The sequence below is a fragment of the Ipomoea triloba genome, chromosome 13 (assembly GCF_003576645.1).
Source record: "Ipomoea triloba cultivar NCNSP0323 chromosome 13, ASM357664v1".
NCBI lineage: Eukaryota > Viridiplantae > Streptophyta > Magnoliopsida > Solanales > Convolvulaceae > Ipomoea > Ipomoea triloba.
In genome coordinates, this window is record NC_044928.1 from 9,776,651 (window position 1) to 9,788,385 (window position 11,735).

The 11,735-nt window shown below is 34.9% G+C and overlaps 1 protein-coding gene across 1 annotated transcript; it reads left to right on the top strand.

Moving 5' to 3' along the window:
- The first annotated feature begins 8,337 nt into the window (after positions 1–8,337).
- Positions 8,338–11,231, top strand: LOC116001167. Its single transcript, XM_031241057.1, has 3 exons — positions 8,338–9,514; positions 9,635–11,078; positions 11,192–11,231. The coding sequence occupies exons 1-3, from the start codon at positions 8,338–8,340 to the stop codon at positions 11,229–11,231; spliced, it is 2,661 nt and encodes an 886-aa protein (XP_031096917.1).
- The last annotated feature ends 504 nt before the right edge of the window (positions 11,232–11,735 follow it).

Here is an 11,735-nt window from a genome sequence, read left to right on the forward strand (position 1 = left end):
TTATTTTTGTCTTGGACACACGTTAACGCGCCTATATATATATATATATATATATAACTAAAAGGTTAATTGAAAGTTGAAAACTAGTAGCTAGGTAAATGTTTGAAAGTTAAAAGATGATAAGTTAACTAATTAAAATTAAAAATGATTGGTAAAATTAATAGTAAAGTAACTTGATAAATGTAGAAAGACATAAAATCTCATTTTTATAATATGAAATTTTAAAAGTTGAAAATATTTATTTGTTGATACTGATATATTTATTCAATTTATGCATAATAATTTGGTAACGGGAACCCTTTGTTACATTATTTTCTTTATATTCTATGCAAATTATCCTTTAATTAGTTGGCGGTCAACTTTAAATTACTATTTAATTTTTTTTTAATCATATTTTCAATGAAGAACTTCATTGATGGAAATTATCAAACTAGCTTCAGCTCAATTGCAGAGGAAAGGACAATATATTGAAAGAGTTTTAAGAAGAATTATCAAGGGTAGATGTGATCATTTTTATAAAATAATATGGATAAAGATGAAGAAAATGTTAAAAGTTAGGAGCTCAATTTAAGTTATTTTGTATTTACTAAATATATAAAAGTTTATAGTTTAATTATATCTTTAAATAGCCAAACATCTTGTGCTCAGATGGTATGTAGTGACTCTCCCGTATGGGAGGTAATGAGATCGGGCCTTAATCGAGGCATTGTTGACTCTTTGTAACCTCAATAGGTTGAGAAAGTATATATGAATATCTATTACAATGTAATAGAGTCAATAGCAATAAAAAAGAAAAAACTTTTCAACTAGATTGTCCATTGAGGCTCGAACCCACTTCCTTTCACATGTGGGTGCAATCAAATGCCACTAGACCACAAGGTTATTAGCATATATCTAAAAACATAATAAGTGTGAATGAAGGTTATACCCTTCATTTATGTCCGTTTTTTCTGTTAAGTTTTTTTATACGTTATGTTATAAAAGTTGTACTTTACAATATTTAGGACAAACATACCCCTACCGTTATAACTTCCGTTAACTTTTCCACTATTGTTACCATGCACATGCATCCACCATATATTTTATTATCTTCTTCAATAATAATAATATATATACACATTATAATTTTCTTATCTTCTTTAATAATAATAATAATAATAATAATAATAATAATAATAATATAATAATAATAATAATAATATAATAATAATAATAATAATAATAATAATAATAATATATACACATTATATATTGGAGTTGTATGTTAGTTATTTCCTAAAATATAAATATAAAATTTATAAAAATATTTTACAATATTATTATTATTTATAATAATTTAAATAATTTGAATATATAAATCTAAATAAATTTAAAGTTTTAATATAAAATGTAAATATTGACACCTGTTTTTTGCACATCGCGCATAAGAAAAACTAGTTGGTTAATAAGTTTTGAATATTTTCGATGGAAAGCTCGGATAACCTTTGGAATTGTATTTATTTAGATCTCTATTAATACATTTTGGACACTTACAAAAAATAATGTTTTTTTTTTAAATAATCATAATGATAATAAATTGTATTACAAATAGAATCAGTTATTCAATAGACTATATGAATTATTTTTTATGCATAAGCAAAATATAATCATTTGATTATAAGATGCATGAATAATTAATGTATCAACATAATTATTAGTTATTAATTTCAAAAGTAATAAATTAATTATAATAAATATCATATTTAATAAAAATAATATTAAAGTATCATTTGAAACTCCACTGTAAACAGAACCACATAAAATCACGTTATTTATTTATGTATTATTTATCCTCATTTTCAACCATTTCATTTTCCTACTCAAGTTATGGGTGTAAATTCGATGTCGTCAACCGGACGAGGTTTTATGGGCGCTACTTATGATGGGATTTAAGTTGTCTTTACTCTTTAGGGTCTTGAATTATAAAATACAATGGATAATTCTCAAAGAGCTGTCACTTTGATTGAGCTTTTCTTGAGTGTCTCACTTGGAGACATTTTTGTCCAACCCATCACACTACATGCACAAAAATAAAAATAATTGTATGAGAAACATAATTCTCATACTTAAATATTATAAATTTAATATTTTTTAACATTCTCTTAGTCGAGCATGTCACATAAAAAATTTTAGTGTAATTTACATTTCTTATGTAGTTTGTGAACTGTTACATAAAAATGAGGTTTACCCAAGACACATACTTAGGTAGTAGTTGTGAATTTTTTTTGTTACCTAATTTTTTGTTTTGTTTTGTTTTGTTTGTTTGTTTGTTTTTTTTTTTTTGTTTTTTTTTTTGTTTTTTTTTTAAATACAAACAGTGTGTGAAAGAGAAATATGACCTTCGATCACCTTTGAACTTTCGTTAAGGATTTTTTAGGAAAATAATTTTGATGAAATGCCAATAGACTTGCACGAGGATGAAGCAAAATTAAGACCAAATTTCAACAAACATATATGGTTAAAAGTCATGACAATTTCAATGATTTTTATTTTATTTTATTTTATTTTTTTAAATTATTGTTCAATTTATATTATGGGTTTATTTGAAAGGTGTGGTTTTTAATATGTTATTAAAATGGAACACAAATATGAGAACAAATTCAGAATGAATTGACGAGAAATTTATATATCGTAAGTGATAGATCTAAATATAGTCTAACGATACTGAATAGAATATGCGAGATACTTAACCTCGTAGTAGCGGAAGCGGAAGTGGAAGTAGTGTTGATCTTGTTGTGTTGCCTCTTAAAGGTTATTGGCCGTTTCATCACATACTTTAACCTCAGATGGTGTATTGATATTATTCTGAGCAGTATGAGTACCATAACTTTAGCTAGTATGTAATGTATATCCTGTATCCCATCAATACATGCTATATATAGGCATAATGGTGGAATACAGATTAACCCTAGATGTTCCGTCCAACCAAACTACTTAATATGCTTAGTCCACTTGCACCACATAATTAAGACCCATAATATATAATATATTATATGGGAAAACCTTACATGCATTCTCCTACTTGGTGCAAGTACCATCACAACTCTCATTAAAAAATAAAACACATGAATCATAGTGATATATCTTCTATTTGAGAGAGTAATATCTACTATGCATCACTTGCATTTTAATTCCCTAACTTAAATCCTTTATGAACAAACCCAACCTTTATTCATAGTACCTTAAGTGATGTTTCTCAAAATAATATATGTACGCAACTGTAAAAAAGAGAAAAAAAAACCATCCAAATTGTACAAAAGGGTATACTATATATATATATATGATCTTTAAGATCCTTAAAAGCATGCTTTAAGTAGAGATCTATTTAAGTTAGCATACTGCTAACTATATTCCATCACTAGTGACTTAACTTAAACACTACCTCTAACAGCTAAGAGCTTAGAGTTGACACGTTTGTCACTCCCACTCATCGAAATAGTGAAAAGATAGTTTAGTCATAGAAGCGTTCCAACAATTTAGACAACAAACCAAAATTCTAAGTTCAACATTTGGAATTTTTAAACATTCACCATAACTTCCCAAATAACTTCAAGCTAAGATCCACTTTAAATGAACTGAACATTATCAGTGTTATTTTTTTGTCTCCCAAAATTGTCTTGAGTCTTACTTAATAACCAGGATCAATTTTGAACAGACTAAAAGACTTTATTAATTGCTAAAGAATTTATTAAATAACAGTGCACCACAAGTTTTATAGGGAATATCCTCGGGTATACCTTCCCTTACGATCTATATACCTGGTCGGTACCCGGTTAGGTCAACGAGAGGATTCGTTGCCGACCTTTAGCCAACCAGAAGCTCGACCTTCCTGATCTAAAAACTACAACCGAACTAGCCAAAGGTTGTAATGGCTTCTGTAGCCTATGGACCAACCTGACTAGTTTAGGTCGTGGCGAACATTCCTGGCCGGTTCACTTGGGTATTGTGACTTAGGCGCATTCCCGAGCCTATCGACTACATAGGCGCATTCCCGAGCCTATCGACTACTAGCCAAAGATTCAGTGAACGGTCTGGAATCTTTGCACACGTGGCCACCTAGGCGCATTCCCGAGCCTATCGACTACATGTACGACATGTGTCAATCTTGTCTAGAGCCCGGCATGTGTCCCTTTCTTTCTCCAATAAATACCACATTTATGGCTGTTTGAGGAGACTTTTGGCATTCTCACCTACCACATATATGCTTGGGACCCTCTGCCTCTATTCAGTTACCCTGAGCTCGTTACTTGAACTCATTAAAAGCTAAACTAGGACCCAGATACGATCCGACCCACACTCCGTATAACTGGGTATTTACACTATAAATTTGGTGCCGTCTGTGGGGATCCGATACAAAAAGTTATCTTTACGCTCTTACCGATCCCAAAATATGTATCCTTATTCCTTACTTAGACTTTTTCAACGAGCCTGAGGTAGAAGTAGTTTAGATCTACGGTCCCATTTGAATACTCGGATGGACCTTAATCAAACTCCTCGAGGGGGGGGGGGGATGGGGGAAGCATCAGGGGAAGCAGTTCATATGATCAACAAGGGTTTGACGTTCCCTACCACCCCCAGCCAAATGCCCGAACAAATGACTTATCAGTTTCCCATAAACCCGGTTGGGATGCTAGACCCGACCTTCCAATAGTGGAAAAATTCGTCGTGGTTTTATCCTCTAGCTTATTTGTTCTAGCTAATGCCGATTATGTACTCGTAGCCAATATATATGGAGGCCCCAACTACACTAGAACCAACATTTACAGTGGTGCTCAGGGAAAGGAAACTCGAGCTTCGCCAGACCTAGTTAGAACGTAGGGCACCCATGAGTCATCACGAACCTTCTCCCCAACCTTGTTAGGTGGTGCAGACCTGGTTGGGTTCGGTAGAAGCGTTGGAAGCAGAGTCTAGCTTGAGAAGAAGTGCATTCGATCATATCCAACCGTCGGGGTAAGAACAGTTGGGCATACGGGCTGAGGGGTGAATGTTAGTTAACCGTCCGACCGGAAGTCAGATAGGAGATTCCGACGAAAGTAGTGCGTCCCGTCCTCATTTGGCATAAAAGCGGTCAAAGCAAAACGCAAACTGAGCTCCCCAGAGAAATTCTGGACTAGGTCATGCCATTATTGACAATGCCATTTACGACGGAGATAATGCTGTTGTACCCAATCATTTCACCTTGACCATTTGTTTTGAAGCACAATTTCCTACCTTTACACAATTGACCATTTCGGTCTTTGCTTTATTTCCATCAAAACGAAGGGTAATTTCCCACATGCCTACATCAATCAAGGCAAGACAAGTGGCCAAAAAAAACCTTCCCAAAATCAAAGAACAGAAAGATTCCTCCTTGCTCATTTCACATACAGCAAAGTCTATGGTCACCACAAAGTTTCCAACCTTGACTAGCACATCCTCCGCCACACCTTTGGGATACCGGATGGTCTCATCGGCTAGTCGAAGGGTGAGCCTAGTCGGACTCAAGTATGACAATTGCAATGTTTCAAAGACACTTAACGACATGATGTTTATGGAGGCTCCGAGATCGGCCAAGGCTTTGTGGAATTCCATGTCCTTGATAGAACATGGAACTACAAAAGTCTTGGGATCACCCTTTTTGATGGGGCACCCTGTAGAGATAAGCGTCGAAGTCTCTTTGCCTATACAAGCAAACTCATCAACATCATCCTCATTTTCAAACAATTTTCGCCGTTGAACATTTGTGAAATTTGATTCTCAATGGTTTTCATCATGGACTTTGATTCTTACCTTAGCGCCGCAATTTCTTGCCTTATATCTTGTTTTATCTCATGCTTGAGATTCACCCTATCATTTTTAAGCTCCATCGTAGCTTTGGATAACCTCTTTTCAAGTTCTCTTAGATCATCTCTTCTTTGCCTCGGGTGGTTCATTTGGGAAATAAAATTCGGCCTATAGTGATTCATTTGCTTTTCTCCTCCTTGTTGTGGGCCATACGCAATTCGGCCTCTATCACCTTGGCCATAGGTGGGTTTGCCACCTTGGTTCATTTGAGGTCTCCCTTGGAACCCTCCTACATTACTCCAACCTTCTCTTTGTTTCCACCCTTGGTTGTTTCCTTCACTACCATACGCATTGAAGCCATTTTCCCTTTGGTTATCCACCACCTCCACTTCTTCACTAGCGGAGGTGGAAGTGCATATATTGGTATCATGGGGTCCACCACAAATGTTGCAATACAAAGTCAACGCCATACACGGCTTCGATTTAGCCTCTAACTTTTCCACCATGGCTTGGAGTTTTTTTTTTCTCATGGTTCATAGCCTCCACTTTTGCATCACTCGCGACATTGTCTTTCACTTCATACTTTCCGGTGCGGTTTTCCCTCTTGTTATACCAAAACGAGGTGTTGGATGAAATCTTCTCTATCAATTCCTTCGCGTTGGATGGGGATGATGATACAAATGCACCATGTGACAAGGGGTCCAATAAAATTTTCCCCTCGTTCGTGAGACCTCCGTAAAACGAACTTATCACGTCCTACAGGTGTATGATAAGCACTATTTTTATATTTAATTTAGATTAATTTTTATAATAAATTAGTTTTATTTATTTAACATTATATTTATTTTGAACTTTATTCTATGTTTTGTACTAATTATTTAATAATTCAGCTTAATGGTTATGATTAAGCATTTTAGACTATTAAGATTATATAAGTAATAAAAGATGGGCTTATTTATTTCTTTGTCTAGTTGGCCCACACTAAGCTTAATGGATATGCTAAATATTTTATAAGTTTTATATTTTCAGCAGCCCAAAATCCAATTTAACATATTTGCTAACTCAAAATCCAATTTAACATATTTGCTAACTCAAAATCCAATTTAACATATTTGCTAACTCAAACTCTATATGTTACGTAGTTAGCAGCACTGCAGCGACGGCATCGGCACTTGCGAATGACGAACGACTTTCACGGACTGCTGCGACGATTTCAGCGGCATCCACGTACGAGCAGCGAGGATGACAGCAACTAACGGACAAAAATGGTTGGAGTGCTTGGCGCTATTTTTGTTAATCTTCCCTGGTCAAGAATTATTTATTTTATTTTATTAGGTTTTGTATGGTTGAAACCCATCAATTTTAATTTGTGGTTGCTAGGAAATTTAGGGTTGTTTGTTTAGCTATTAAGGTGCCAAAATTAGTATAAATAGGGATTATTCCTTTCAGTAGAATCAATCAAGTTTGTACAAAAGAATTCTATTTTATATTGTAAGCATCCCTACGATGTCCTGCTGAGTTCTTATTTTTCCAATTCGAGGATTATTGAAATTTGATTCTACAAGACCAGTAAGATTTATTTAGCCTAAATTATTCTTTGCACTTTATTATCTATATATCTTCTATTATATTTATTTAAATTATTGCTTGGTTAATTGTTGCAATAGGGCCCATTGTTCAATTGTCAAGTTATTAAATTGCTAGTCCGAACCTTGAATCCGTAATTGTTTAAGTATTCTGATGTTGGTAGCAAATAGCACAATTTGATTATAACTGATTTTTAGTTTGTGTTATGAAGATATATAGTCTAGCTTAAATGAACCGAGCTTATGAGTTTGTTGGCTAGGATTGGTAGTCTTTCTAATTCGATTAATGTTGTTAGTAAATTAAATCCTAAGAGCTTGTTTAGGGTTGTTTATTAGCTAGAGAAGTAATTAAAGAGTTTGTTTTGATTACCAACGAAGTAAGAAAAGACAGGTTGTTAGAGCTTGTTAATAACCATAACCAATCTAGTAAAGAGTAAAGTTAGTTTGGCTTACGAATCAATATCTGTCTTGTTAGAATTAAATTGATATTATGCCTTGGGTTGGATACTAGTTGCCATTGACAGTTATTTGATAATTATTTGCTATTCGATATTATTTTTCATTTTATTGTTACTATTTAAGTTTATATTCCCATCTCATTATTTATTAAATCTATTGCTAAAAATAAGTCTAACCAATCTTTGTGGATACGACCTTACTCATCGCTATTACAATTCATAAGGGTAAGTATTTATTATTTGTTGGTTTCGACACCCATCAAATTTTTGGCGCCGTTGCCGGGGATTGGTGTCATTTAGATTTATTTTTTATGCCACGTTCTTCTTGTACGGGTCAATTGCAATACGATCCTGAGATTGAGAAGACTGCAAAAAAGTTAAGGAAGGAGACTAGATTGTGTAAAAGTAGAGTACTTCCATCAACATCTCTTCAATCAACTACCACAACTGAATCAACTACCTCTTGTTGTGATTCCAAAAAAGAGCAAACAATGGCCGAAAATCAAGTAGTGGCTGAAGAACAAAGAACTTTAAGGGAGCTTTCTGCACCAAATCTAAATCAACAACCCCTTTGTATTCAACATCCTGCCTTAGAGGTTGGTTTTGAATTAAGGTCAGGTTTGATTCAACTACTTCCAACATTTCGTGGTCTTGAAAATGAAGATCCACATAAGCACCTAAAGGAGTTCCACGTGGTGTATTCGAGCTTCAAACCGCAAAGAGTGACGAAAGATCAAATTAAACTACGTGTTTTCCCATTTTCATTAGCCGATAGAGCAAAGGATTGGTTATTTTACCTTCCTTCAGGCTCAATAAACACATGGGATGAAATGGTAAGATTGTTTCTTGAAAAGTTTTTCCCTGCATCACAAGCTGCTAGCATTAGAAGGGAAATATGTGGCATCAAGCAAAGAGACACAAAGACTCTCCACGAGTACTGGGAACGCTTCAAGCAAATGTGTGCAAGTTGCCCTCAACACGGAGTTTCTGAACAACTTCTAATTCAATACTTTTATGAGGGATTGCTTCCCATGGAAAGAAAGATGATGGATGCAGCTAGTGGAGGTGCTATAGTGAACAAAACTCCTCGTGAAGCTAGGGATTTGATATCCATAATGACTGCCAATTCACAACAATTTGGATGTAGACAGGACACACCTTCTAGAAGAGTGAATGAGGTGAACATTTCTTCCCTTGAGAATAAAGTATCTCACTTAACTACTCTTGTTCAACAGTTAGCTCTAGGAGGTACGCAGCAAGTAAAAGCTTGTGGGATATGTGCTGCTACTGGACATCAAACAGACATGTGTCCGACACTTCAATATGATTATTGTGAGCAAGCTAATGCAGTTGGAGGCTTTCCAGGCCAACCACAACGAAATTATGATCCCTATTCAAATACATATAACCCAGGATGGAGGGATCATCCAAATTTCAGCTACAAGCCACGTCCACAGTTCCCACACTTTCAGCCAAGACAACCCATTCAGCAACAACCTTCATCTTCACAACAACCATCTTCTAATTCAAGTATGTCGTTAGAAGATATCGTTAAGTCACTTGCCACTAACACACAACAATTTCAGCAAGAAACAAGAACACGTATTCAACACTTAGAAAGTCAAATGAGCCTGCTAGTATCTACTGTGAGTAGATTGAAATCTCAAGGTAAGTTACCCTCACAAACCGTTGTAAACCCAAAGCAAAATGCAAGTGCAGTTACCTTGAGAAGTGGAAAAGAGTTGCCAAAACCTACTCAAGTGAGAAGCAAACACAACTGAGATGAAGAAAATGAAAAAGAAGTTTATCCACCCCAAAATGATCAAAAACTTGCCAAAGAAAGTCCAGAGACTTTGGTAATTCCTCCCCCTTTCCCTAGTAGATTGGCAAACTCAAAAAAGGCGGAAGAACAAAAAGAAATACTTGAGACATTTCGAAAGGTTGAGGTAAATATCCCTTTACTTGACGCTATTAAACAAATTCCTCAATATGCTAAGTTTCTGAAAGAGTTGTGTACCAATAAAAGAAAATTGAAAGGCAATGAAATGGTAAACATGGGGGAAAATGTTTCAACTATCCTTCAGAAAATATTACCTCCTAAATGCAAAGATCCAAGTATGTTCACTATCCCTTGCAAAATTGGAAATGTTAATGTTGAAAGAGCAATGTTAGATCTAGGAGCTTCAATCAATGTGATGCCTTTATCTATTTACTCATCTTTAAATGTTGGTTCCTTAAAAGAAACTGGTGTAATTGTTCAACTTGCTGATAGATCTAATGTTTATCCTATCGGGGTTCTGGAGGATGTTTTAGTACAAGTTGATGGATTGATTTTTCCTGCTGATTTCTATGTGTTAGACATGGAGGAAGACAATTCTCCAAATTCTTCATTGATCTTATTAGGAAGACCATTTTTGAAAACATCTAAAACTAAAATTGATGTGCATGATGATACACTCACAATGGAATTTAATGGTGCACTCATTAAGTTTAACATTTATAATGCCATGAAATACCCTGATGATGTGTCATCTGTTTCTCTCATAGATGCTGTTGACCCTCTCGTGCAGAAAATTTCTTATTTGACTGATAGTGATGCCTTAGAGGTTGCACTAAACATGAATTTTACACCAGATGGATTAAAGAAAATCATGAATGAATTTTCTTTGAATTTTGAGTTGCAGGATATTGTTAATGAGTTGGAGTCACTAAAGCACATGAAATATAATGTTCATTATATTGAATTGCCTACATCTAGCACAAAACTCCTGCCTTCTGTTATACAGGCCCCAAAGATAGAACTGAAACCATTGCCAGATCATCTAAAATATGCATTCTTAGGGGATGGAGAGATTCTTCCCGTGCTAATCTCCAACAAATTGTCTACATTAGAAGAAGAAAAGTTGGTCCGAGTGCTTAGAGAATATAAGGAAGCTATAGGTTGGACTATAGCTGATATTAAGGGATTGAGCCCTTCCACTTGTATGCACCAGATATTGCTAGAAGATGATTATAAACTGTCTAAACAAGCCCAGCGCCGATTGAACCCATCCATGATGGAAGTGGTTAAGAAAGAGATCCTGAAACTTCTTGATGCAGGTATAATCTATCCAATTTCATATAGCAAGTGGGTAAGTCCTGTGCACGTTATCCCAAAGAAAACAGGTATAACAGTGGTAGAAAATGATGATGGTGAATTGGTGCCCACTCGTATTCAAAATGGGTGGCGAATGTGTGTAGATTACAGGAAATTAAATGCATCAACTAGAAAAGATCATTTCCCACTCCCATTTATTGATCAAATGCTTGAACGTTTAGCATGTCGTTCCCATTATTGTTGCTTAGATGGTTTTTCAGGTTTTCATCAGATTCCAGTTGCACCTGAAGACCAAGAAAAAACAACATTCACATGCCCGTTTGGCACCTTTGCATTTCGGTGGATGCCCTTTGGTCTTTGCAATGCTTCTGCTACGTTTCAAAGGTGTATGGTTAGTATCTTTTCAGATTTTGTAGAGATTTTTATAGAGGTATTCATGGATGACTTTACAGTCTATGGTGATTCATTTGATGCCTGTTTAGCTAACCTCACAAAAGTGCTTGAAAGATGCATTGAAAAAAATCTTATTTTAAATTTTGAAAAATGTCACTTCATGGTTGATCAAGGCATTATTTTGGGTCACGTGGTATCTTCTAAAGGAATTGAAGTGGATAGAGCTAAGGTAGACGTTATTAAATCTTTGCCTTACCCTACTAGTGTGCAGGAGGTTCGTTCTTTTCTTGGTCATGCAGGTCTCTATAGGTGATTTATAAAGGATTTTTCAAAGATCAGCAATCTATTGTGTCGGTTATTACAAAAAGATTTGACATTTGAGTTCGATGAGGCTTGCAA

Excerpts from the sequence above, each read along its gene's own strand:
- LOC116001167 (XM_031241057.1), top strand. The coding sequence starts at position 8,338 with ATGGCCGAAAATCAAGTAGTGGCTGAAGAACAAAGAACTTTAAGGGAG. Across the intron at positions 9,515-9,634 it reads GAGTAGATTGAAATCTCAAG|AAAATGAAAAAGAAGTTTAT; the intron begins GTAAGTTACCCT and ends ACTGAGATGAAG. Across the intron at positions 11,079-11,191 it reads ATTCAAAATGGGTGGCGAAT|ATGGTTTTTCAGGTTTTCAT; the intron begins GTGTGTAGATTA and ends ATTGTTGCTTAG.